Consider the following 23103-nt stretch of genomic DNA (forward strand, 5'->3'; position numbering starts at 1 on the left):
TTAGATTGATACCTAATACTTATTGATACCTATAGAATACAAATTCGGTCGGCTTCCTCATGAGCCATTTCATATTTGTATAGAGAAAATTAAATTAAAATAAAACTAGAGGATTGTTAAATAATACAAAATCACATGTTTGAACATTTTATTTTCAAGTTTTAAACTTAAATCTAAAATAAATACATGCTTAATTAATTTATTAAATATCTTATAATGAGTATTGTACCTACTTAAATACTAATAATGAAATACATAGAATACACATTGTACTTTTGGCAAAATTAGCTCCGTGCCTACTACATTATTAACAACTGCATTTTCTTCAGCAAATTACCATACAAATTACAATAAACATCCAAAGAGTTACGAAAGGCTTCCTATCCATATAAATAGATGTGCATATTTTTTAGAATTTGCTAAACAGATTTACATTATTTTTTTCAGTTATGTAAAGTTATAGCGCGTAAGCATTGAAGTAGCAAAAATATGCAGGTTAGAAGACCGCAACAATGCGGTAAAAACTATGAGTTTTAAACTTAAATCTAAAATAAATACATGTTTAATTAATTTATTGAAATCTTATAGTGAGTATTGTACCTACTTAAATACTTATCATTATAAGTACACATTGTACTTTTGGCAAAATTAGCTCCGTGCTTACTACATTATTAACAACTGCAATTTTAGTTTTAAAGCATTGAAATGTTTGACAAATGATTTTTTAAAGAATAGAACAATAACCTGGGTCCCTCCTTTGGCACATAAAACCTAAAAAATTATAAGAAATGCGATTTCTGAGGTAAGATCACGACTGACCGTGAAGCGTTGCCACGGTTCGGCAAAAGACACGGGTTCGAATTCGCTTCATGATAGTTTTTTTTATCTGCACTGGTAAAAGACGCGAATAAAATCCCGTTTGGTTAATTCTAAAAGTATTCTAATCAAATAACCCTTTTAGCTTCTTATCCCATGACTCTCTCGCCTATACGGACCGTAGCTATGATCGTAATGCGGCCCGTACTCATGGTGTGGGTGATGATGGTGATGACTCTGCTCCTTCAGATAACTGATGAACCAAGTTAGGAAGTAGCCAGCCTTGTGGATCACCAGCCAGAAGATAAAAGCGTACACCAGCTTGAGAACGAAGAATTTTTTGAGCACCAGGTCCGCGATAAAAACTGCCAGATAAAAAAAAAGATACATTTAGGTCTGCTATTAATATTGCTTGTAGTTGACGCGAGTTTCAACTTTCTGTCTTAAATTAAATTTAAGTAAGTACCTACTAATAATAATATTAAGGTTCTTATAAGGAAAAACGTGCTGAAAGTTTTGTCGAAACTTATCGATAAAAAACATTATCTAGCCTCCACATACATACCCAATATTACAAGAAAATATTTACTATGTACATTATATCCATACTAATATTATAAATGCGAAAGTAGCTCTGTCTGTCTGTCTATTACTCAATCACGCCTTAACTACTGAACCAATTTGCATGAAATTTGGTATAGAGATATTTTGATACCCGAGAAAGGACATAGGCTACTTTTTACCCCGGGACATAGGAGGTTTACCCGGAAATGCCACGGGAACGGGAACTATGCGGGTTTCTCTTTAACTGCGCGGGCGAAGCCGCGGGTGGAAAGCTAGTTTTTAAATAAGTTATTAGATAGTATCTAAATACCAAATTCATTAAGCATTCACACTTATACCTCTCGTCTTTTATTTTGGGATAAACAAAATTCTCTCCTTATTTACGTAAAATAGGAATATTAAGCCGGGTATCCACTTAGGTTCGCCGTGGATTGCGAACAATGTATGCTCCGCGAACGTGAACGTGTATAGTGTACACACTTAGGCTGCAACATCAGTGCTCCTGCCGGAGCGCTAAATTCCGCGCTCCGGTCTCCAGTAGACACACGACAGACGGTCGGTACAAACATGCCGCCTCCAGAATTAGTAGGAAGTGCAGCTTATATTTTGATACATTATATTGTGATGGAATACAAACAACCTCCTCAATTTTGGCAAGGTAATATGAATTAGGGAAGAAGAAATAATGAAATAATGCATATATTCATCATTTCATCGGACCACTCCATGTTCGCGAACTTAACAAACACACGCTCGCGTCCACGAACAAACTGCGCTCCCCTTTGAGTTCGCGCAAAAAACCGCTTCCGGAGCGCTCCGCCGTGCTCCGATCGTGCTCCAGTCGCGCTCCGCGATCACGACGTATCCATTATGTTTGGTTTGCGGAGCGGGCGCGTTCGCAAACCACGGCGAACCTAAGTGGATACCCGGCTTTATAATAATTTGTTCGTTTGATTCGCATTTTAGAAATCTGATCATTTCATTTCAAAAGCTCTTAGTTTTAATTAATTATCTGACTACATTCAAACTAGTTAATTAAATTAGATAATCTAGTTTTTGAAGTAAAAAAGTTGCAAACTACGTTTATATATCATTTTAATAACAATTTAACTTACCAAACAGTGCAATTTTTTTCTTCTTTCCCCTTGGCTCGACATCGTTTTCGCTGACAGCTTCACAAACAATCACAGAATATAACAAAAATAACAGAATAGACCTCCTTGCAAGCATTTTGTTCCAAATTCAAAATATACTTTTTTATAATTAATTCGGTTTTTTATCTCTATCAAGCCAGGGTCAGTTGTTTTTTTTTTAATAATGATTCAATTTCTATTCTTTTTCAGAGGTCGTGTCGTATATTTGAACAGTAGGGACTGAATGGCAGAAATCAAATAGTGTCTTCGAAAGACTACGCATAGAGTGCTAATTAGAGAAAACTGCTTTCAGCAAATAAACACAATTATTGTATAATGTTTCTTGGTTGGCCGTGGCTAGCTTGATATGATATATAAACACTCATAAAAATCTATTTAGAACTTGTTATGTAAAATCGATTGACTAACAATACCGGCCCTTTTCTATTTGTAACATAATATGTGGTTGTTGCATTTTTAACTAAATTCATACATATATTAAAATCTGCTAAGCTGATGCATAATATAATATACAATTATTAAATATATGACCATATATAATGATATAAATGACCCACAAAATTTCGGGTCATTTGTAACAGGATGGCGGTTCTACAGGCGTGGTAACTAGCTTCCCTCGAGGCGCCTGACCCCCTAATGAACATATCTACTAATTATGTAAATTTATAAATTTCGTAAGTACAAGTAAACACAAAATATCAGATACGGTTTTAAAAAACTAGGCAGTGAGGCAAATTACATGGTTAAATAAATAAATACTCAGAGCGACAGCCTCGCGAAGCATTTTCCGCGCGAGGCATCTTGGTCCATGTGGATATGCCTCGGCCGAGGAAAGCGCGCGTGCTACGGCTTGCCAACCTTTTTGCATCAGAATTCTTCATGGTATCTAAGTACTTAAAAGCTCTTTAGTACTTTTGCAAGGTGCCAACCGCTAAAATGTAAGAAAGTTCGTAATTAACTTAATAGTTATCTTGTCTCCTTTGTCTTAATCTAGAATAATAAATATTGACCCCAGAAATTGAAGACTTCTGAATGGATTCTAAATCCAAATGTACTATGTACACTCGCTTTAAATTAAACTCAAGAAAATGATAAAAATTTACTCCATTGTACTCAAACCATTTTGAAACCCAACCCAATTTCATCGTTCAAATGAGAAAAAATGCTTAAGCGCATTGCATGTGGACAATGCATTACAGCTACGTGATCACAACGGGTACGTTTTATGAAACTGGACTCAATATTCTCCCTTTTAAAGAATGTAACTAGATAGCTATGAACTTTTTTAAAGTAACTTTTTAATATAAATGTAAATATTAAAATGTATTCTAGAGTATAATTATAGCAGAGATTGCTTGTGTTTACTTATTGTTTATTATAATTAAAATAAATTTTATCTTCAAATAAGGATTATAAGCTAAATACAGGAATATATTCCTGACTTAAACTATCTATTCGTATCATCGTAAACGTTAGCAATAAAACGAACTAATAGAATTTTAAAGTTGCACTGCAGTGGTAATACTTTAAAAGTCTCATAAGGCTAAAATGGGCTGGTACGTGATATGTAATTCAGTAGGGAAATAAATTAGGATTTTGGTACCACAATAGTTCCCGGGAGATTTACACGGAGTCTGGCAACTGCAGACAGTATTCCCGGGATAGCCTGTGATAACTGCAATTTTGTAAAGCTAGCTTCAATTTTAGAGTAATTTTTTTACCTATTTCGTCTATGTACTTATACTTACAATTTTACGTTGTGTGATTGTATTATCTTTAAATGCATGCAAGTGTAATATCTAGTATATGCTTAAAAATAATCCAATAATATTTTTTTTAAATGCTTCCTTGTTTAGTTAATGTACTCAGTTCATCTGTTGTTAAGTTTTATTTCATCTTTATGTTGGTTATCTGCGTGAGCTTATTTGATTGAGTAGCACATGGTATAGAATTTTCGAACCATTCTAATCATCCCCTTTTGTATAATTCTATAAACTATATTCTACAAACCCTTTCAGCTCTCCTACCTCCTTAAAAATGTAACTACGATTTATCCTATGATGTGACGCCAAAAATAGGCCCTTATGATATCACTCAGATCATTAACATATTCAAATAGGGCTCGCCACGTGCGAGGAGCTCCACAAACCGTCTCGAAGTGAATACAAACGCGACATTTTGACGTATAAAAATTCCGGGAACGTACCGAATTACGGGAACGGTGGGAGCGTTGTTTACTCACTATGATTCGATGTCTAATATATAATTCCTTTTTATCGGAATATACTACTTACTACTAATGATACTTCAATATTTGACTCTGCGTTTTTATTCTTATAAAAATTCTAATCAAACAGTGTTTTATTTAGTTTATTTGTTGTAGTAACAACTAACAAATTGTTTGTGAAAATATAAAAAAAAACATGTGCGCTATCACATAAAATTGCTAAACTAATTTGATTGAACTTTGACCAAAGCTAAAAGTACCTACATACATTATGAAACAAACTAAAATAAAAGAAATTTTTAAAGATATTTGCTAAAATATAGCTTTACTAAAAACAATCATTACAACTTACCAAAAATACCTAAGTCATCTTCTTCACAAGTCTTCTTGACTTATCTATATGTAGGTATCTATTATATTACCTAGAAAATTTTCGCTGCATAGTGTGTAAAGGTGATATTTTTAAAGGTTAACTCAAAAGCTAGAAATCACGCCATCCTTTTGGTTGAGGCAAGTAATTGGATAACCCGACTATTGCGGACCCGCTTGGCGCAACTACATGAAAATTCAATAACTTCATATTCAGAAGATTACCGATTTGGAGATAGTTTTACTCCCGCTTCCCCCGTGAGCAATTTGATGACTCTACCAAAACATTACTTTTGTAGAGTTTTTATTTTCATCTCTGCGTAAATTTATATAATTATTTTTACCATATTTTGAGATCGATAACTTTCAATTTTACGGGTTATGCATATTTTATATTATAACAGCATTGTACATATTCTATGGATTATTAAAAAGCCGAATAGATAAATAAAAGAAACTGCTACTGATTTCTATACTTTGGTACTATAATATTATCTGTGCTACAGGTGCATAATACCCTAAGAAGTGGTATAAAAATACTACCTATATACTAAAATTTGGAATTATTAGATTGAATATTTATTTATATCGTTAATGCAAATAATCTGAATAACTATTTGGCTTACAAGCACTATTCCAATTTTCAGCAAGAACCAAAAACAGGCCTTAATTTTAACAAGATCAGGAAATAAAAAGGGAAATTGTACAGTTTAAACTCTCATCTTTGTTAGTCCAACAATGAGTTACCATGTATAAAAAAAATCTGACTTTAGGCGTATTTAAAAACACGCTTGTCACATTAAAAAAACTATCAGTATTTCTAAGTCTTCAAGTAACCAAAGAGATAAGGAATTAGGAAAGGAGGGGAAAAATTAAATCGAAGGGATAGCTTGTGACCCAGATACTTTCAAGTCTGAGTCCTTTGAGTCTCAAATATTGTGTTACAAGAATTTTTCTAATATCTGATTCGAAATGTAAATATTCATGTTTTTCAGTAATCGATTCTCTGCCAAATTATCAGACATTATCAGAAGTTGATACCCTTATAATAATTATAGCTGCATGCGCTGCCAAATGCATTTGGCAAAAGCATGTATGCATTTTAGTTAGTTAACTTTTCCCTACCTCGTTCGAAGTACTATAATTTATGTAATTTGCTGATAGAAACGTAACTATGAGTGCGTTTTCAATTCAAAGATTTTATAAACAAGTGCAAAATCACGTTTTATGTAACCAAATCATTATACTCAAACGTATTTAGTGATAAAAATTTAACCCAGTCTTAAGAGGCAAGCACTAAGCCTGCTTGCTAGTCTCTTGTCACCGAAATAAATTTTACTTTTAATTTAAATTAAAGTTTTACTTTTAATTAATAATTAATTAACGATGGATATTCAATAAAACAACATAATATTTAAATAAAATTATAATATGAATTATTAAAATATTATAAAAACCATTTAATTACTTTAAATTACCTACTATTCTGATTTTTGGTCTATAAAATAGGATCTCAAGAAAAATAAAGTATTTAATATTTTATCAGGATGATTGCTGAGTGTCTTATAAGCATGCTTTGATGCATAGAAGTATTGTTCAGCTTCAGCTATGGCTGGTACAACAGATAATAGATATTCGTAAGCCGTCGTCAAATACATTCCGCGACTACCCCCAAAACTTTCATAAATACTGATTTCCCCCATAACTATACTTTTCAAATCTAACTGCTGCGACTTCAATTTTTTTGATGGTAATTTATCATGACATGTATTGTTGATTTCCTTCTCTAATTGTTTTTCTATTGATAATTCTTCGTCGTCTTCTGCTCCTAACGGATCATCAAACGATTTTTCATTTGCTTCTTTACGATTCGGTATTCCTTCTGCCTGTTCGGTGTCTTTTTCTTGCTTTAAACGTTTCAGCAATGATACTATTATGTCTACCATCTCATCAGAAGATGGTTTTACAAATGTATCATGATCCTCATAGTTATTATAGGAGTAGCGATCGTGCAAATATTGCAATATACTAGACATCTTTGAACGCCGCTCTTTAATGTACTCTCTCAACTTTAATGCAAAATTTTGACTTGTATTGTTTTTTTGTTCATCCAATTTTCTTAACATAAATCTCAGTGCAGCATCTGCGGTTAGAAGATTAGCATTGGGTTTACACAATGCAGTAATTGTTGCTTTAATAACAACAAGGCTGTCATGGGTTTCTGTCAGAAGTCGTAATTCTTCATCATTTATAAATAAATCCACCTCAAAATATTGCATACATTTTTGAACTAATTCTTTTAATTTCAAGAAGCGCCCGATCATTTCACACATCGAAGTCCAGCGTTTTTTGCAGTCCATTAATAAATGAATTTCTTTACCGTATTTTTTTCTTACCAAATTTTGCAAATAAGCATTTCTTGATGTTGAGTTTTTAAAATAACGAACAAGTTTTCTTACTTTATCAATTGTGTCCCTGTATATTAGTTGCGGGTTAATTGAAATAGGTTCGCTTATAAGAAATGGATCGGTCATATCTATTTCATCCGTAGAATCTTCATCGCTTTCATCTGAATTTATGTAAACTAAATTATCTGGTATTATTTCTTTTCGATACAGTCTATTAACTAAAGCATGCTGTACTGCTTGAGCTAAACACAATTGTGTCTGATTTACAATAGAAAAGTCCACACCATTTGTAGTAAGTGAATCATCACAAGTAAATGCCGTTATATCACCATTCAATGTTATGTTATATTCACTTAAATAAGCACTTACTTTTTTTAGAAATTCGTCAAATTCAATTGGCATTGTAACTTTAAAAAGACCTAGGTTTTTTGGTCCACCAAAATTTTGATTCTTATTGTGTACATTAATAGAAAAGTAAAACTGATTGCGTGACGTCTGATATTGTTGAAAACTTAAACAAAATTTGTAATTTTCATATTTGTAACACTCGAATTTTTCCTCCAATTCAGCCTTTATAATATCACCTTTTGCTGTCAATATGTTTATAACTTCTGCAACTGAAGTTGGCAGCTCAAATCCTACATTAGCAAAAAGGCAACGCAAATCCAACGACGTACAAAAATTGCTCAAAGAAATTCCATCCAGCGCTGCCATTCTTGCAATAAGTAACTTCATTGATTCAGATTCAGAATGATCATCTCCTTGTTTTATTTTCTTTGCAATAGGTTCATCATCAATAGATTCATCGTTTTGTACTTCACTTTCAAACGAGATCTCGGCAGTAATTGGTTCTTGCTTAACTATTACTAAATCTGTATCTAGAGTCGTATGTTCTTCACTATGGACTCGTGACGAGGCCTCTCCAGAACATTTTTTAGAAAATTCCAATTTGATCTTATGTCTCGACCGCAAATGTCCATGTAACCCACTCGTGGAAGATCCGGATGTTTTTATAACTCGAGAACATATCTTGCACTTAGCAGACTGTCGGTCGCTGGATGTTAGAAAGTAATTCCACGTTGATGATGGATGTCGCTTCTTGCAATATTCTACAAACTCCTCTGTAGACCTGAAATTTAAACGATTTATTTGTGATAAGTTACAAAGTTATAATAATCCATACTAATATTATAAATGCGAAAGTAACTCTGTCTGTCTGTCTGTTACTCAATCACGCCTTAACTACTGAACCAATTTGCATGAAATTTGGTATAGAGATATTTTGATACCCGAGAAAGGACATAGGATAGGTTTTATCCCGCAAATTCTACGGGAACGGGTTTTTCTTTGAAAACGCGGGCAAAGCCGCGGGCGGAAAGCTAGTATGTAATATGTACAGAGTATACCAGCTATACACTTTACAATAAACATGTTACAAGATTATTGGTTTGTTCACTGAGCCGAAATTATGCTTTAAGGGGAATGGGAGTTGATGATGCGTAAAGGGCGCTACAAATTAATTATTATTAGGTGTCGAAAATATAAAAAACCTCACTGTAATTCAAACTTCGCGCATCTTGCTGAAATATTTTAAACTCTGACAAAGTGGTTTAGTAGCTGACTAATGATTTATTATTAACGAATTACAACTCAAATATCATACAGTCTTTTATCTTTAATTACTCAGTAAAAAATCTTTTAAAACAAAATTAATCGATATTTATGGCATCCAAATCCGAATAAATAAAACCGATTAAATTAAAAATAGGGTTTTATCGAAATAAAAAAACGTGTATTTAGTTTTATAAATTTATTCAAAAATAAGTACCTACATTACAATATTTTCAAAGCCATCATCCTATCAAATTCATACAACGATTTCAGCGGGAATCTTTCAGCTCTGGAAGTACATTAATATATAATTTGTACCATGAGTTTCAGTTCCATTTCTTTTTTCCAACATTTGTCATCTTGGGTAGAAATCACTTTCCTTATTTTCACCCCTATCATGAAAACCCACCTCTGCTTGCCCTCTCACTCTTTGCTTTCTTTTTCTCAGCCACCTTACACCTTCCAGTGTGGGCACCGATAAAAGGAAAATAAATATCTGCAAAAGTTTTCAAGCGAACCGTGAACGTGTTTCTTCTAAGGAAGCGCGTACTATCTTAGGCCACAACTTGGTTTACCAAAATCCTAAAATCAGCAGACAGATGGGTTGTACTTATCAGACGAAGTCTGAAGCACTTGTTTGTATACCATACCAATTATTCTTTACCTTATTTTCTGCCGTCCAATATCTTATCACGTTGCAGCATCATTTGCCAATCGCTTCCAATCTACTAGATCGTAGTTTTAATAATATGTTTCTCTACTCTCGCACATATGAAACGATTTTAATGTTTGACAGCAATGAATAGAAGTTCGGCAGATGTTCGTCCCACTGATACATTAGGTACCTAACCCTGACAATGTTTTCATAACCATCACGCACCATCTGCAAAATCATCAATCACAAGTATATAGTTCAGGTAGATTATAAACTAAGTACCCAAAAAATGAAGAATAATTGTAAGCTGGGTATTTGGAAAAAAATTATTGATTTTCTTTATGTATTTTAAAACTGTATTATTAATAATATTGATATTTAATGCAAAAAAACTTCAAAATTTTTTTCAATTAAAAATTAACAATCAATAAAAATAACTACGTTAAAAAACCGACTTTAAAAACGGAAAAGTAAAAAATAAAAAAGATTTGATATTATGTATTAATTACTACATACTTTAATAATTTACTAAAAAGGTTTGATGTCGGTGCACGGGCTTAATACTAAGTGCTTAGTATGCTTACAATTTTACGGCGTTGTATACGTTCTTTGTCGCTTTATTATACCTACTAGCCTGTAATAAACTCAACTGTCGGCATTCTTCGAAAACCTTATATTATAAAGAGGAAAGGTTTATAAAGAGGAAAGGTTTGTGTACTCGGATTTATAATTAGACAAAGTAAACTGACAGCACCTAATATCACTTTGTAAAATAATGTCGCCATATTTAAAGTAATAGTGAGGAATTCAGTTCTCATTCAATCAGATGAATGAACAATGAGTGTGAATAGTTCATCATTTCAAACTATAAAATAACATTATTTCTAATTATAATATAAGTAATGCCCTGCGGTTTCACCCGCATAGATAGCGATATCGTTACAGTGAAAAGTCTACTATAGGTCGGACTATAGGTTTAATTTTTAATCACATGAAAATCACCTTTACCCCGTCCCGCACTACGGCCTTTTTTTTTGTTTTAGTGGGGAATCTTTCATATAGATACCCATTACCCACGGCCTCCGGGGGAGGGGCCGTGGGTTATGTCGGATTCCTACCGACCAAAACCCCACTGTGTTCCGTCAAGACGCATATTGGTAGAATTCCTCCGTGACCCCCGCACTACGGCCTGCTCGCACAGAACTATTTTCTGTAGATTGACATTTTTAAAAATTCGTTATATCTTTTGAATGGAATATCCAATTCTTTTACCATACATACAAACTTTTCCTCTTTATAATATTAGTATAGATAAAGCTATCTATGATATAAGTTACTAGTAGACTGTAATTATAATCATTTTTTTTTTATTTTTAAAGTGAAACTTTTATTACATCGTCTCAAACTTTTTGGTCTGTGTAGCGCATGTCGCGTGTATCGCGGCTGCCGAGTAGACCGTATACCTACCCGGCAGCTGACCGTCACGCGACATGCACTACACAAAGCAGTGTTCGGAACCGTTCGAACAGTTTCACTTTTACCGTGGTTTCATAAAACCACACAACATTTTTTTATTGTTACGCTGTTTTACGTTATTGTTTTTGTAATTTTTTCGGTAATTGTAACTAATTACGTTGTGTTTGTTGTCATTGTTATGTTTATTTGATGTTATATTGTTACACACTAAATATTCACTAGACGATCGATTCATTTTCATTCATTCCCGATTTTCAATCATTCACTTTGTGACAACGCTATTTTTATTTCATCAAAAACTGACAACACAGTAAACGTCAGTTTTCTTTGTCTAATTTAAAATCCGAGTATAATTATGTAAGTATGTATGTATGTATGGTTTTCACGCATAAACTACTGGACCGATTTAAAAAATTCTTTCACCATTAGAAAGCTGCATCTTTACTGAGCAACATAGGCTATATTGCATTTTCAAAAAAAATAGAAATCCTTACCAAAAATGCAATAATGTAAATTGTAACCCAAGGTGTAAAAAAATCCTAAATAAAAATTCTGTTATCGCGTGCGCTGCGGAATCTATTGAAGATAGAACAAAAAAAAATTATCTACGGTATTATAGACTGGATCAATATCTACAAGAGTTATCCATACACATAATATATTAATCCTTATCCCATTAAGGGCTGATTTTTCAATCCTTAGTTAAAACTTATTCGTCGAATAATGTATAAAACTACCATTTTAAAAACGTATTCTAATTGCCCGTATTTGACAGTTTACGTGACATTTTAATATCATCGTGTAATACTTTATTGGACAGATAAGTTTTATCTAAGCATTGAAAAATCGGCCCTAAATGATATTTTTATTATAGACTGTTTCAATACCAGCAAAATACTTTTTAAATTAAAAAAGACGTGTGGCACTCGGGGACTGCCGCGGCCGCGGTAAAGCTATTGCATAGCATGCCTTCAAGCCACACCTCCGAGCCCGTCGGAGTGGGGAGCGTGAGGTTTTTTCGTTACGGAATTTCTCGATTCGGTCCCCGCGCTCAAGGCCCGCGATAGAAGCTATTTCTATCTTAGATTTCTATATACATATATATCTATCTATACTAATATTATAAAGAGGAAAAGTTTGTAAGTATGTATGTATGTATGTATGTATGGTTTTCACGCAAAAACAACTGGACCGATTTCAAAAATTCTTTCACCATTAGAAAGCTGCATCTTTACTGAGCAACATAGGCTATATTGCATTTTCAAAAAAATTAGAGATCCTTACCAAAAATGCAATAATGTAACCCAAGGTGTAAAAAAATCCTCAATAAAACTTCTGTCATCGCGTGCGCTGCGGAATCTATTGAAGATAGAACAAAAAAATGTTCTACGGTATTATAGAATGGATCAATATCTACAAGAAAGTCCGCGATACCATATGTCCATCTTCAGTAGTTATGTTACTACAACAACTTTTTTACGTTTTCAAAGTAAATAGAAGTGCCGACAGTAATCAAACCATGTTATCTATACACATATATTAATCCTTATCCCATTAAATGATGTTTTATTATAGACTGTTTCAATACCAGCAAAATACTTTTTAAATGAAAAGAATTGGATATTCCATTCAAAAGATATAACGAATTTTTAAAAGTGTCAATCTACAGAAAATAGTAGGTATACTGTTCGAGCAGGCCGTAGTGCGGGGGTCACGGAGGAATTCTACCAATATGCGTCTTGACGGAACACAGTGGGGTTTTGGTCGGTAGGAATCCGACATAAATCCGAATATGAAAGATTTCCCCACTAAAACAAAAAAAAAAAGGCCGTAGTGCGGGACGGGGTAAAGGTGATTTTCATATGATAAAAAATTAAACCTTTAGTCCGACCTATAGTAGACTTTTCACTGTAACGATATCGCTATCTATGCGGGTGAAACCGCAGGGCATTGCTAGTATATGTATATAAAAGAAAGTCGTGTATGTTCCAACACTTATAACTCGAGATCTGCTGAACCAATTTTCATGGTTTTAGATTTGTTGGATTTGTCTCCGACCAGAATAGCAGAATAAATTATAAAAACAACAAAAACTAGACGAATAATTAATATTTCCCAAAAAATTTGATTTTCGTACGTATGTCAATCATTAGTTGTCAATCCTGTCAAATATGGAAAATAATGTTTGACATTCATGCGTTCAAAAATGTATTATGTGTAAAATAATTAAAAAGTAAAAATGGTGAGTGGGTGAATAAATATTGTTTGTATTTATTTTAAATCAATTATTAAAAAGTACAATAAAAGCAGATACATAAAAATTCCCTTATTAAATATTTGTGTTTACGCGTGTTTTCAGAAATTGATAAGGTATTTTTGGTGAGGAAACTAACCAAGGAGGTTAGTTCGCTTAATTATTAAAAAGAAATTCTATAAAAATGTAAAAATTCTGACAATTATAATTTGTTGCAATTTCGTCGACTGCTTCAACAATATTGCGTTGAAATAATATTATTATTATGTAGGTATAACTTTAAAATTGAAACGGAGCCCCTGACTCATTGGTTCGAACCAAGCTAAATTGCGTTTTGAAGATTGCATCCATTTACGCCATGCAATTAGCACAGGAGAAGATGCATAAAATGTTGGTCTATTGATTTTTTTACCGGCGACATACACAGGTAGCCCATGTGAATATGTGCAAGATGCAATGACATAATACCTAATATTTTCGTCATTATGGTCGGCCAGATCTATATTCATTACATTTATATGTAATAGGAAATGGATGGAAATAATTCAACTGTTGCTTCCCGGACAAATATCAAGTGATCGGCACGACAACGTCACCACACGTGTTTTCAAGCAAAAAATCCGATCACTGATGAGTTACAATAAAGGAACACATCTTTGGGATTATTCAATGATGGATGTATTCAATCGAATGACGAAAATCTGGCTTGCAGCATGCACACATTTTAATTTGGTTAGTCGAAAGAATTCGGGCAGATAAAGGGCTAAGGTAATTTGAAATAACTTTTAACTTTTTGCTAATCCTGAAACTGATCCAGACCGACATGACGTTGTTATCACGAATATGATTCATGGACCATCTGAAACCATCAACCACCAAACACCATGCATGGTTAACAGCGAATGTATCAAAAGGTATCCACGAAAATTGATGGCAGAGACCATCACAGGCAACGATGGTTACCCACTGTATCAGCGTCGATCGCCCAATGATAATGGTAGTGGTGGTACACAACTAAAGTGATACGAAACGATGGCGTGGTCGATAACAGTTAAAGAATGAAAAGAGTTAATCCATGCTGCACGACTTATTTAAAATTCAATCATTTTTCTCTGAGAAGTGTTTGAAGTAATAAATTAAAATACTATTACATATCAATCCATATAAATATTTATTTTGTATCATTGTATTGAGTTCATCAGAGCCTAAATTAGTTCAGCTAAAAGGTAACACAACATTCATTGACAGGGCGGTACAAAGTTCGCCGCGACAGCTAGTATATAGATATATGTAGTAGAAATTTTTTATAAAGAAACCTATAAGTTAAGTTCATCTAGTGTGACTATTCTAAGTACACAAGTGACATAAATATTGCTGCAATTGCTTGCTTGCAGAAATTCCTAGTGTGAGGAAATGTTTTCCCATTAATGTCTCATCATCTAATAAATAAATCACATTATAATATGTAATTATAATCTTACTCCATATTAATGTCTTCCGACTGATCAGCAACATCTTGAACTGGTTCAAGTTGCACTGGGTCTTGCACTTCGGCTGTGACCTCCATCTGGCTAGCAGGCTGCTCTACCGGTGGCTCCACAAATTCATACTCAGGGAAGTTAGGTATGTCTCGAGTTCTAATATAAAAATATACATAATTATAGCCATTAACTATAAGCACTTATAAAAATAATTGAAATTGCAGTTTCAATTTTTTAATAGACAATATAACTTTAAAAGAATGGATTTGACTTATCACTTGAAAATCAGAATTGGCATGTGAAACTTACCCAGATAGGTTCATCAATTTTAGTTTCTTGAACTTCAGTTGCGAACATTTCTTCTTATGGTTCTTTTTGTTAGCCATTTTGACACTCATCACTTATGTACATGTGTGGGTAGAAAACTCACGAGTGCCAAAGTATGTACATATAGAGTACTCACTCATTTTCTTTCACTATTTTTTTCATCAGTTTTTTCATTAATAAATTCACTTTGTTTATTCATATTTAAAACACTTTATACACAAGTTTTACGAGTACTATTCACTGTTGTACATGGATCATATATATACGTCTTACTTTCTCAAAAACAGCTGTTTACGTATTCGTCCAATTTCGGAACAGCTCGTCTCGATCCGTGCGAGCTTCGTACAGTCTACACCACAGGTCTACACGCATACGTCTAGTGCTAGTCGCACGCACCCAAACACCGTGCCGAAGTCTGCCGAACTGAAATGGTGTGAGACCCATTTGTAAAAAAGTCTTCAAATAACGATTTTCGTGGGACTTACCTCCGCCATACTTGGAAAATACCACAATGTACATATAATAGAATGCCCTGACGGTCATCTTTGCTACGTCATAGCTACCCCCTCCATACCCCTAGGAAGTGACTGCCGCACTTTTTGTGTTCAGAAAAACATGCTGAATATCAGTAGTTCGTACAGCGGAGATAAGTCCCACGGAAATGAATTTTATTTCAATTGGGGGCTGTACTAAAACGACGATACACGGCTTTGCTGCACCGCTGTGCCGTTTGGAGGGGGGGAGTTAAGTTTTTCGTTACGGAATTTTTACATTCGGTCGCCGCGCTCAAAGTCTGAGATAAAAGCCCTCGGGACGGCACTTCACATTGGAACGTCGAAGAGTTCGAACCTTCCACTACTAGGAACTATTAACCTTTTCTTTGCTAGTGTTTAATTTAAATGTGTAACGTAACGGTTTTTAAAAATGATTGTATTTAAAGTGATTGTATTAAAAATGACTGTATTGTATGGTAAAACTGACATGATTAAAAAGAGCAACTATGGAGTTTCTTGCCGGTTCTTCTCTGTAGATACTGCTTTCCGAATCGGTGGTAAATGTTAAAAATATGTACCTAATGACGTTTCAAAAGTGCTTCTAGAAGAAGTCTAATTGAATAAAGAAATGTTTGAGTTTGAGGTGTTTCTTTGCTCGATTACCCAACGCAACGCCCACAGCTTGAAAATAGATTCACAATCTACACCTTTCTCCGATAAGTATATTATTTAAAAAAAAGACGGATGCACTCCGGGAGTGCCGGCAGAAGTGAAAACTTGATTATTATTAACGTTGAGCATGTTTGATATCCATCCGTCTTGCGCTTTTTCGATCAGGTCACGTGTCCTGACTCCTGGCGCGAGTTTAAGATTTTATACCCCAGAAAAAGTGCTCAACGCCGCTAAAGAAGTTTTCACTTCAAAAAGACGGGTTGCACTCCGGGAGTGCCGGCAGAAGTGAAAACTTGATTATTAACGTTCAGCATGTTTGATATTTTGGAATGGTATCCGTCTTACGCATGGAATATAAGGGCTAAAAAAAACCGTCTTACGCTTTTTCGATCAGGCCACGTGTCCTGACTAGGGCATGAATATCGGAATCTCGGAATCTCGCAATATCGGAATCTCGGAATGAAAATTACGATATTACAATTCCGATACTGAGTGATCCAATATCGTTATATCGGAATTAAGATTTTTTTTTATTCAGTGCTAAATCATAAGTTAAGTTGAGGTTAAAATTTGCGGAAATTTAAATAATTAGGCAGATTTAAAAAAAGAAATAGGTATAGTGGTGATTGAAATGACGCATTTCAGTATGCCTATCTCACTCTTTCACAGCGTATAACTCACTTGCTTATTCGCTCGCACAGAGAAACAAAGCGTCACCTGCTGTGTGCATCAGTCACTTTCATGAACTGTAAAGTTAAGAAGTAAACACCTCTTAACTCTGTGTGTGTTTTCTGGCGACCTTGGCAAAGGCCTATGAGAAATCGGTATAAATTGCGTCGACTTGGTAACCCTAATCAACTGCCTCAATTAGGTAACTTACATATGAGATAAGATTTGTATTTGTGGACTTTTTAGCCACGAAACCATGTTGGAATTCAGAAAGAAGACTATAGATATGCTTGTAGAGTATATCATAAACCATTGATTCAAAAACATTTGACAAGGTAGAAAGAATGGAGATTGGGCGATAATTTGAAATGAGCTCACGATTGCCACTCTTAAAAATGGGAACAATTCGAGCTTGTTTTCAAACTGGTGGAAACAAACCATTATTTAGGGAAGTATTAAAAATTAGTGACAGGGGAACAGACAGCACGTCTGCACAACGGGAAAGAAATATGGGCGGGACATTGTCTGGACATGGCCCTTTGATCGGGTCCAGGGCCAGTAGTGCTATTTTAATTGTATGATATTGAGAATGTACTGAGCACAGAAGTTACGTTGGATGCATTATAGGTAAAGCCATATATTTGTAGTCCATGTGTTGTGTAGGTTTGAAGACAGAGAAGAAATACTTGCCAAATAGGTCACTTATATCTTTTGGGTTATTACTAGGTAACACTACCTTTTAGTGTTGTTGTAGTTAAATTTGTATTTTAGCAGTAAAACAACTAGTCGTGTAATAAATTAAACAGTTAAATATAAGTTTTTATATTTTTGAAATTGTATTGCTTAAAACATGTTTATTTTGAGTCAGTTAAATTAAGTTGTTTAGCAGTAAAATAAGGTAACCTATTAAAAACTCGAATTTCTATAACCCGAATCTTAAAACCCCGAAAACGGTTGTTAGAACTTATAAAAGACAGATGTAATGAATGACAAATTTTTAAAATACCTTTTTTAATTTCCCAGATGAATCAATTTCCAGATGCACCAAAACCAGATTTTTAAAAAGTATTTTTTTGTTTCCCGTATTCTCATAATCCAGATCTCATTATTCCAGATTCTCAGAATACTTTTTTTTGTTTCCCATCGTACCATTTTCCAAATAAACTATTGCCAAATTTTCATAATCTTTTTATTTGGTTCCCATATAATCGTATAACAGATAAACTATTGCCAGATTTTCATAATCTTTTTATTTATTTCCATACAATCGTGATTATACCTTTACTATGGACTGAAAATAAATATTGTCACTAAGTAAATTTATTGTTTTACTTGTCCATTACAGACCGGATTTAGTGTCAAAGTCGACTCAGTAGGTTAGGTTTGAACTACGACCCCCACGCTAGAACTGACTCGCTATTGTTTTACTTGCCTATTACAGAAAGGTTTAAGTATCAAATTCGACTCAGTAGGTTAGGTTAGGTTTGAACTGTGACCCCCCATGCACGAGCCGAGCGAGCGAAGCGAGCGTGCCGCGGCAGCGGCCGGCGAGTGCCAGAACCGACTCGCTTTTGTTTTACTTGCCCATTACAGAAAGGTTTAAGTGTCAAATTCGACTCAGTAGGTTAGGTTAGGTTTGAACTGTGTCCCCCCATGCACGAGCCGAGCGAGCGAAGCGAGCGTGCCGCGGCAGCGGCCGGCGAGTGCCAGAACCGACTCGCTTTTGTTTGACTTGCCCATTACAGAAAGGTTTAAGTGTCAAATTCGACTCAGTAGGTTAGGTTAGGTTTGAACTGTGACCCCCCATGCACGAGCCGAGCGAGCGAAGCGAGCGTGCCGCGGCAGCGGCCGGCGAGTACCAGAACCGACTCGCTATTGTTTTACTTGCCCATTACAGAAAGGTTAAAGTGTTAAAATCTATTCAGAAGGTTAGGTTAGGTTCGTGCGGCGACCCCCTGGAAGGATTACGTTTTGCTGGATATCGTTTATTTGAATTTCAAAAATCTGGACATTGTTTGTCTGGATATCAATTAACTGTATTTCAAAAATTTGTGTTTTAAAAATCTGGCTTTCGTGCATATGGATTACGGTCATCTGGATTTTGTGCATTTAGATTTCGTATGTCTGGAACTCATTCGTCTGGATTGTAAAACGTCGAACAAATAAAGAAATGGGCAAATGAAATTCGGAGTTGCGATTATATGGCAAACAAAACTTCGGAATTTTAAAATTCGGGATTATGAAAAAATGTCCAAACGTTTTCTGGATTATGATATTCGGAATATTAAAATTCGAGATTAAGATAGGTAACCAAAATAACTATTTTCATACCAAATAAAAGATTATATGATTATAATAGGTTTTTAATTAATAAAATCCACCTTTTTAACATATATGTCCAATTCCGATATCAATATCGGAATTCCGATATTGAGCTCAATATCGGAAATCAATATCGGAATTCAAAACTATTCCGATATTACATGCCCTAGTCCTGACGCGAGTTTAAGATTTTATACCCAACGCCGCTAAAGAAGTTTTCACTTCAAATATATAATAATAACAACTAAGTAGGTAACTGAAATATAATTAAGACACTTGAAAGAATATTTGTATAAATCCATTCCATATCTACCGATAACGCCCGATAATATGAAAACCGTGCGGCAAATGGCAATGGCGGCAATGAACTTGTCAGAGTCTAGAGGCAATCACAACATAGGTAATAGGTACGTAAATATGTATAAACGCTTATAATCCGCAACACACGAACAATAAACACACAACAGATAAAATGAATACAAAAATTAAAAAACAACACTCATACTTACATATTAAACAAAATGACGATAGACAAAGCGTGGTTATTACGTAACGCTTCAATACCGACTACTTCGAGAGTCGAGACTCCCTTCTCGGTGAAACACCGCTACCCGTCCCCTTCGTACCGCGACCGGCATTGGAAAATGAACCTAGCGCGATAAACCGAAGACTCCGTATCGCTTACCGCACCGGTATTGACCGTAAACCGGTACCGGCCGGATTTATAAATAGAATGGTGACGCGCCGCCATTATTGTTATCGTAACGACTCAGTAAATAATTATGTAGATAGCATTTTGCACTTTTGCTGTTTATACCGAATGATAGTTTCTATTAAAAAATTGTATTGCAGAAGTAGATGGAAAAATTGAATGTTATAAAAATATATCTCGCTATTGTTTTATATTGTAGTTAAATTAATCTAAATTCTTAATTAATGGACTAAAAAATAATAATTAATGATATGGTGCTTACTGCTTACCTATAGAATCTTTGGGCTCATAAAATTTTAAAACATTAAATTCACAAAAGCATAACCACGGCATAACCTTCGATTTTTAAGTAAAATAATTGTATGGGAGTTAAATAGTAAAAATAATGTTTTTCAATTTCAGGAGGAGTTCATAATACCGGATATACCTAACGAGCGCTGTCTGAGATCCGCTGCTAGATGTTAAATTGAAATGAATTGAGCCGTTCGCGCGAGCTTCAAGCGGCAACCATCCTGTTTGCAATACCGAAGACGGGCTTTTAATTTTACAACCGACAATGTTCATTGTCTAAAATTTTTCAGGATTACCTGAAAAATAATGTTCATTTAAATAAATACTTTGGTATGCAAATACAGTTCTTGCTCCAGTAATTTAAGTATTCACATCATAGCGTTATATCCTAAGCCTAAAGTTTGTAATCCTCTTTCGATAAAGATCTCGTCGATCAGGTTTATGAGTTCATTTTGTTTATAAACCTATAAAACCATCTGCTGCAAAAAATTTCTTTTCGACATAATATTTTGTAGGTCTGACTATATTATCTAGATTCTACGAATCTCAAGAAAGTTTCTATCAAAATAGGAAAGTGGTTTTTTGCAATTTAAACAAGCAAATTATGCCCATTGAAGTATGCCCAACCTATTATCCGCTTGGTATTTCAGCTACAACAACCACCGGTTTTATAATTTTTACGAAAAAAGGAAAAACTGTTTGTATGTACGTTTTGCACAAAAAAAAACTAAATAATTCGAGTCCCAGGAAAGTACATAGGACAAATAAAAGTTTGTATGGGGATGTACTAATTCTACGCAGACGAAGTCGCGAGGAAAATATAGTGTATCTAATAGAATAAAATAAAGGAGTATGTACTTACATAAGTATGCAATTCATTCAATTGCATTCCTAATTGTTGATTTTCATCGCATGAGTGGATTGTTTCATGTGCATCCGTCTTAGATCAATCCGTAGGCTCTCTTAAAATTGGTTATTGATGCAACAATTCGCTTGAATTAATAAATCTGAAAACAACACAAAAAATAAATTTACACGATTGTGCATAATTGCGTCCAAATAAAATTTACAGTCGACTCTAAAACTTCATAGATCTATGCCAACAAAACGTTCCCAGTAGGCATAGCCCATAACTGCTTCTGAAGAGACGTTGAAATATTTTTTTTTATTTATTTCGTGTGTTAAGAATCATAATTTATTCACCATAAATATAAAATTAAATAAGACCTTATAACAGTCAGGTGCAAAACTGCATGAGTATTTACTTGAACAGGGCAATGTAGGGTGATCACAAGAACCAGAAGAGTAGGCCCGCGGCTTACGCATAATCTATACTAATATTATAAAGCTGAAGAGTTTGTTTGTTTGTTTGTCTGTTTGTTTGTTTGTTTGAACGCACTAATCTCGGGAACTACTGATCCGATTTGAAAAATTCTTTCGGTGTTAGATAGCCCATTTATCGAGGAAGGTAGGCTATATTTCATCACGCTACGGGCAACAGGAGTGGAGCCACGGGGGTGAAACCGCGCGGAGCAGCTAGTTGTTACATAATATCAGATTCACGTTATACTAGCTTTCCGCCCGCGGCTTCGCCCGCGCAGTCAAAGAAATAGGTACCCGCATAGTTCCCGTTTCCATGGGATTTCCGGGATTGCATCATTTTCCCGGGATAAAAAGTAGCCTATGTCCTTTCTCGGGTATCAAAATATCTCCATACCAAATTTCATGAAAATTGGTTTAGTAGTTTAGGCGTGATTGAGTAACAGACAGACAGACACAGTTACTTTCGCATTTATAATATTAGTATGGATAGTATGGAGTATGGATAGAGAGAGGGATCCCGACCCTTTTCTGATCCCGAAAATCCCGGGACTGTACTTGGCTAATCCCGGTATTTTCGGGATTGATATAAACAGCTATTCTTTTTTGCATTCTACGATCCGTTGCGCCTTAACTATGACCTAGCCTAGATTATACCTTAGCATAAATGATAAAATTATATAACGATAAAAAACAAACCTAAGGTAGGATACGGATACGGACTATACCTACTGGTACGGCCCTAATAATAGTAGACCTTAGAAGGCACTTTCCCACTCGGAATTTTTAGGGTTCCGTACCTCAAAAGGAAAAAACGGAACCCTTATAGGATCACTTTGTTGTCCGTCTGTCCGTCCGTCCGTCCGTCCGTCTGTCAAGACCCTTTTTCTCAGGAACGCGTGGAGGTATGAAGCTGAAATTTATATCAATTACTCGGGTCTACTGTCCCTTGAAGCTGTGAAAAAATCAAACTTCTAAGCCAACGCAATCAAAAGATACAGCCGTTTATGCCGCAAATTTTCGACACTTGCAAGGGCATCAAAACCTACAGGGTGCTTCCCGTGAACCTAGAATCTTGAAATTTGGTACAAAGCAACGTCTTATAGCATAGATAAAGGAAAAATTACGAAAACCATAAATTGTACTTTGTAAACCTTGCAGGTTTGTACGGAACCCTCGGTGCGCGAGTCCGACTCGCACTTGGCCGGTTTTTTTCAATAAGGTAATTCCCCTTCGCTTAAGGTAACTCCCCGACGCGGACGGGCTAACATCAAAATATTG

At 34.8% G+C, this 23103-nt stretch overlaps 2 protein-coding genes across 4 annotated transcripts; both read right to left on the reverse strand.

Moving 5' to 3' along the window:
* Nucleotides 1-631: 631 nt before the first annotated feature.
* On the reverse strand, nucleotides 632-2827 carry LOC149908130 (uncharacterized). The gene is made up of 2 exons (XM_090103475.1): nucleotides 2496-2827; nucleotides 632-1181 (listed from the first exon to the last, which is right to left on the reverse strand). Exons 1-2 carry the CDS (start codon nucleotides 2608-2610, stop codon nucleotides 958-960), a joined length of 339 nt encoding a protein of 112 aa, XP_089959601.1. The 5' UTR covers nucleotides 2611-2827; the 3' UTR covers nucleotides 632-957.
* A 3714-nt stretch (nucleotides 2828-6541) lies between these two features.
* Nucleotides 6542-22830, reverse strand: LOC149908131 (uncharacterized). 3 transcript variants are annotated; one of them, XM_090103277.1, is made up of 3 exons: nucleotides 22522-22830; nucleotides 21365-21509; nucleotides 6542-8667 (listed from the first exon to the last, which is right to left on the reverse strand). In XM_090103277.1, exons 2-3 carry the CDS (start codon nucleotides 21379-21381, stop codon nucleotides 6612-6614), a joined length of 2073 nt encoding a protein of 690 aa, XP_089959403.1. In that variant the 5' UTR covers nucleotides 21382-21509; nucleotides 22522-22830; the 3' UTR covers nucleotides 6542-6611. The 3 variants fall into 3 exon arrangements, with proteins under 3 accessions (XP_089959403.1, XP_089959400.1, XP_089959402.1); XM_090103274.1 differs by lacking the exons at nucleotides 21365-21509; nucleotides 22522-22830 and adding exons at nucleotides 15016-15171; nucleotides 15325-15600; XM_090103276.1 differs by lacking the exons at nucleotides 21365-21509; nucleotides 22522-22830 and adding an exon at nucleotides 15325-15599.
* Nucleotides 22831-23103: the final 273 nt, after the last annotated feature.

Source organism: Colias eurytheme, chromosome 6, assembly GCF_061535395.1.
Source record: "Colias eurytheme isolate Ceu_HAF_F1 chromosome 6, ilColEury1 Martin Lab GWU primary, whole genome shotgun sequence".
NCBI classification, from domain to species: domain Eukaryota; kingdom Metazoa; phylum Arthropoda; class Insecta; order Lepidoptera; family Pieridae; genus Colias; species Colias eurytheme.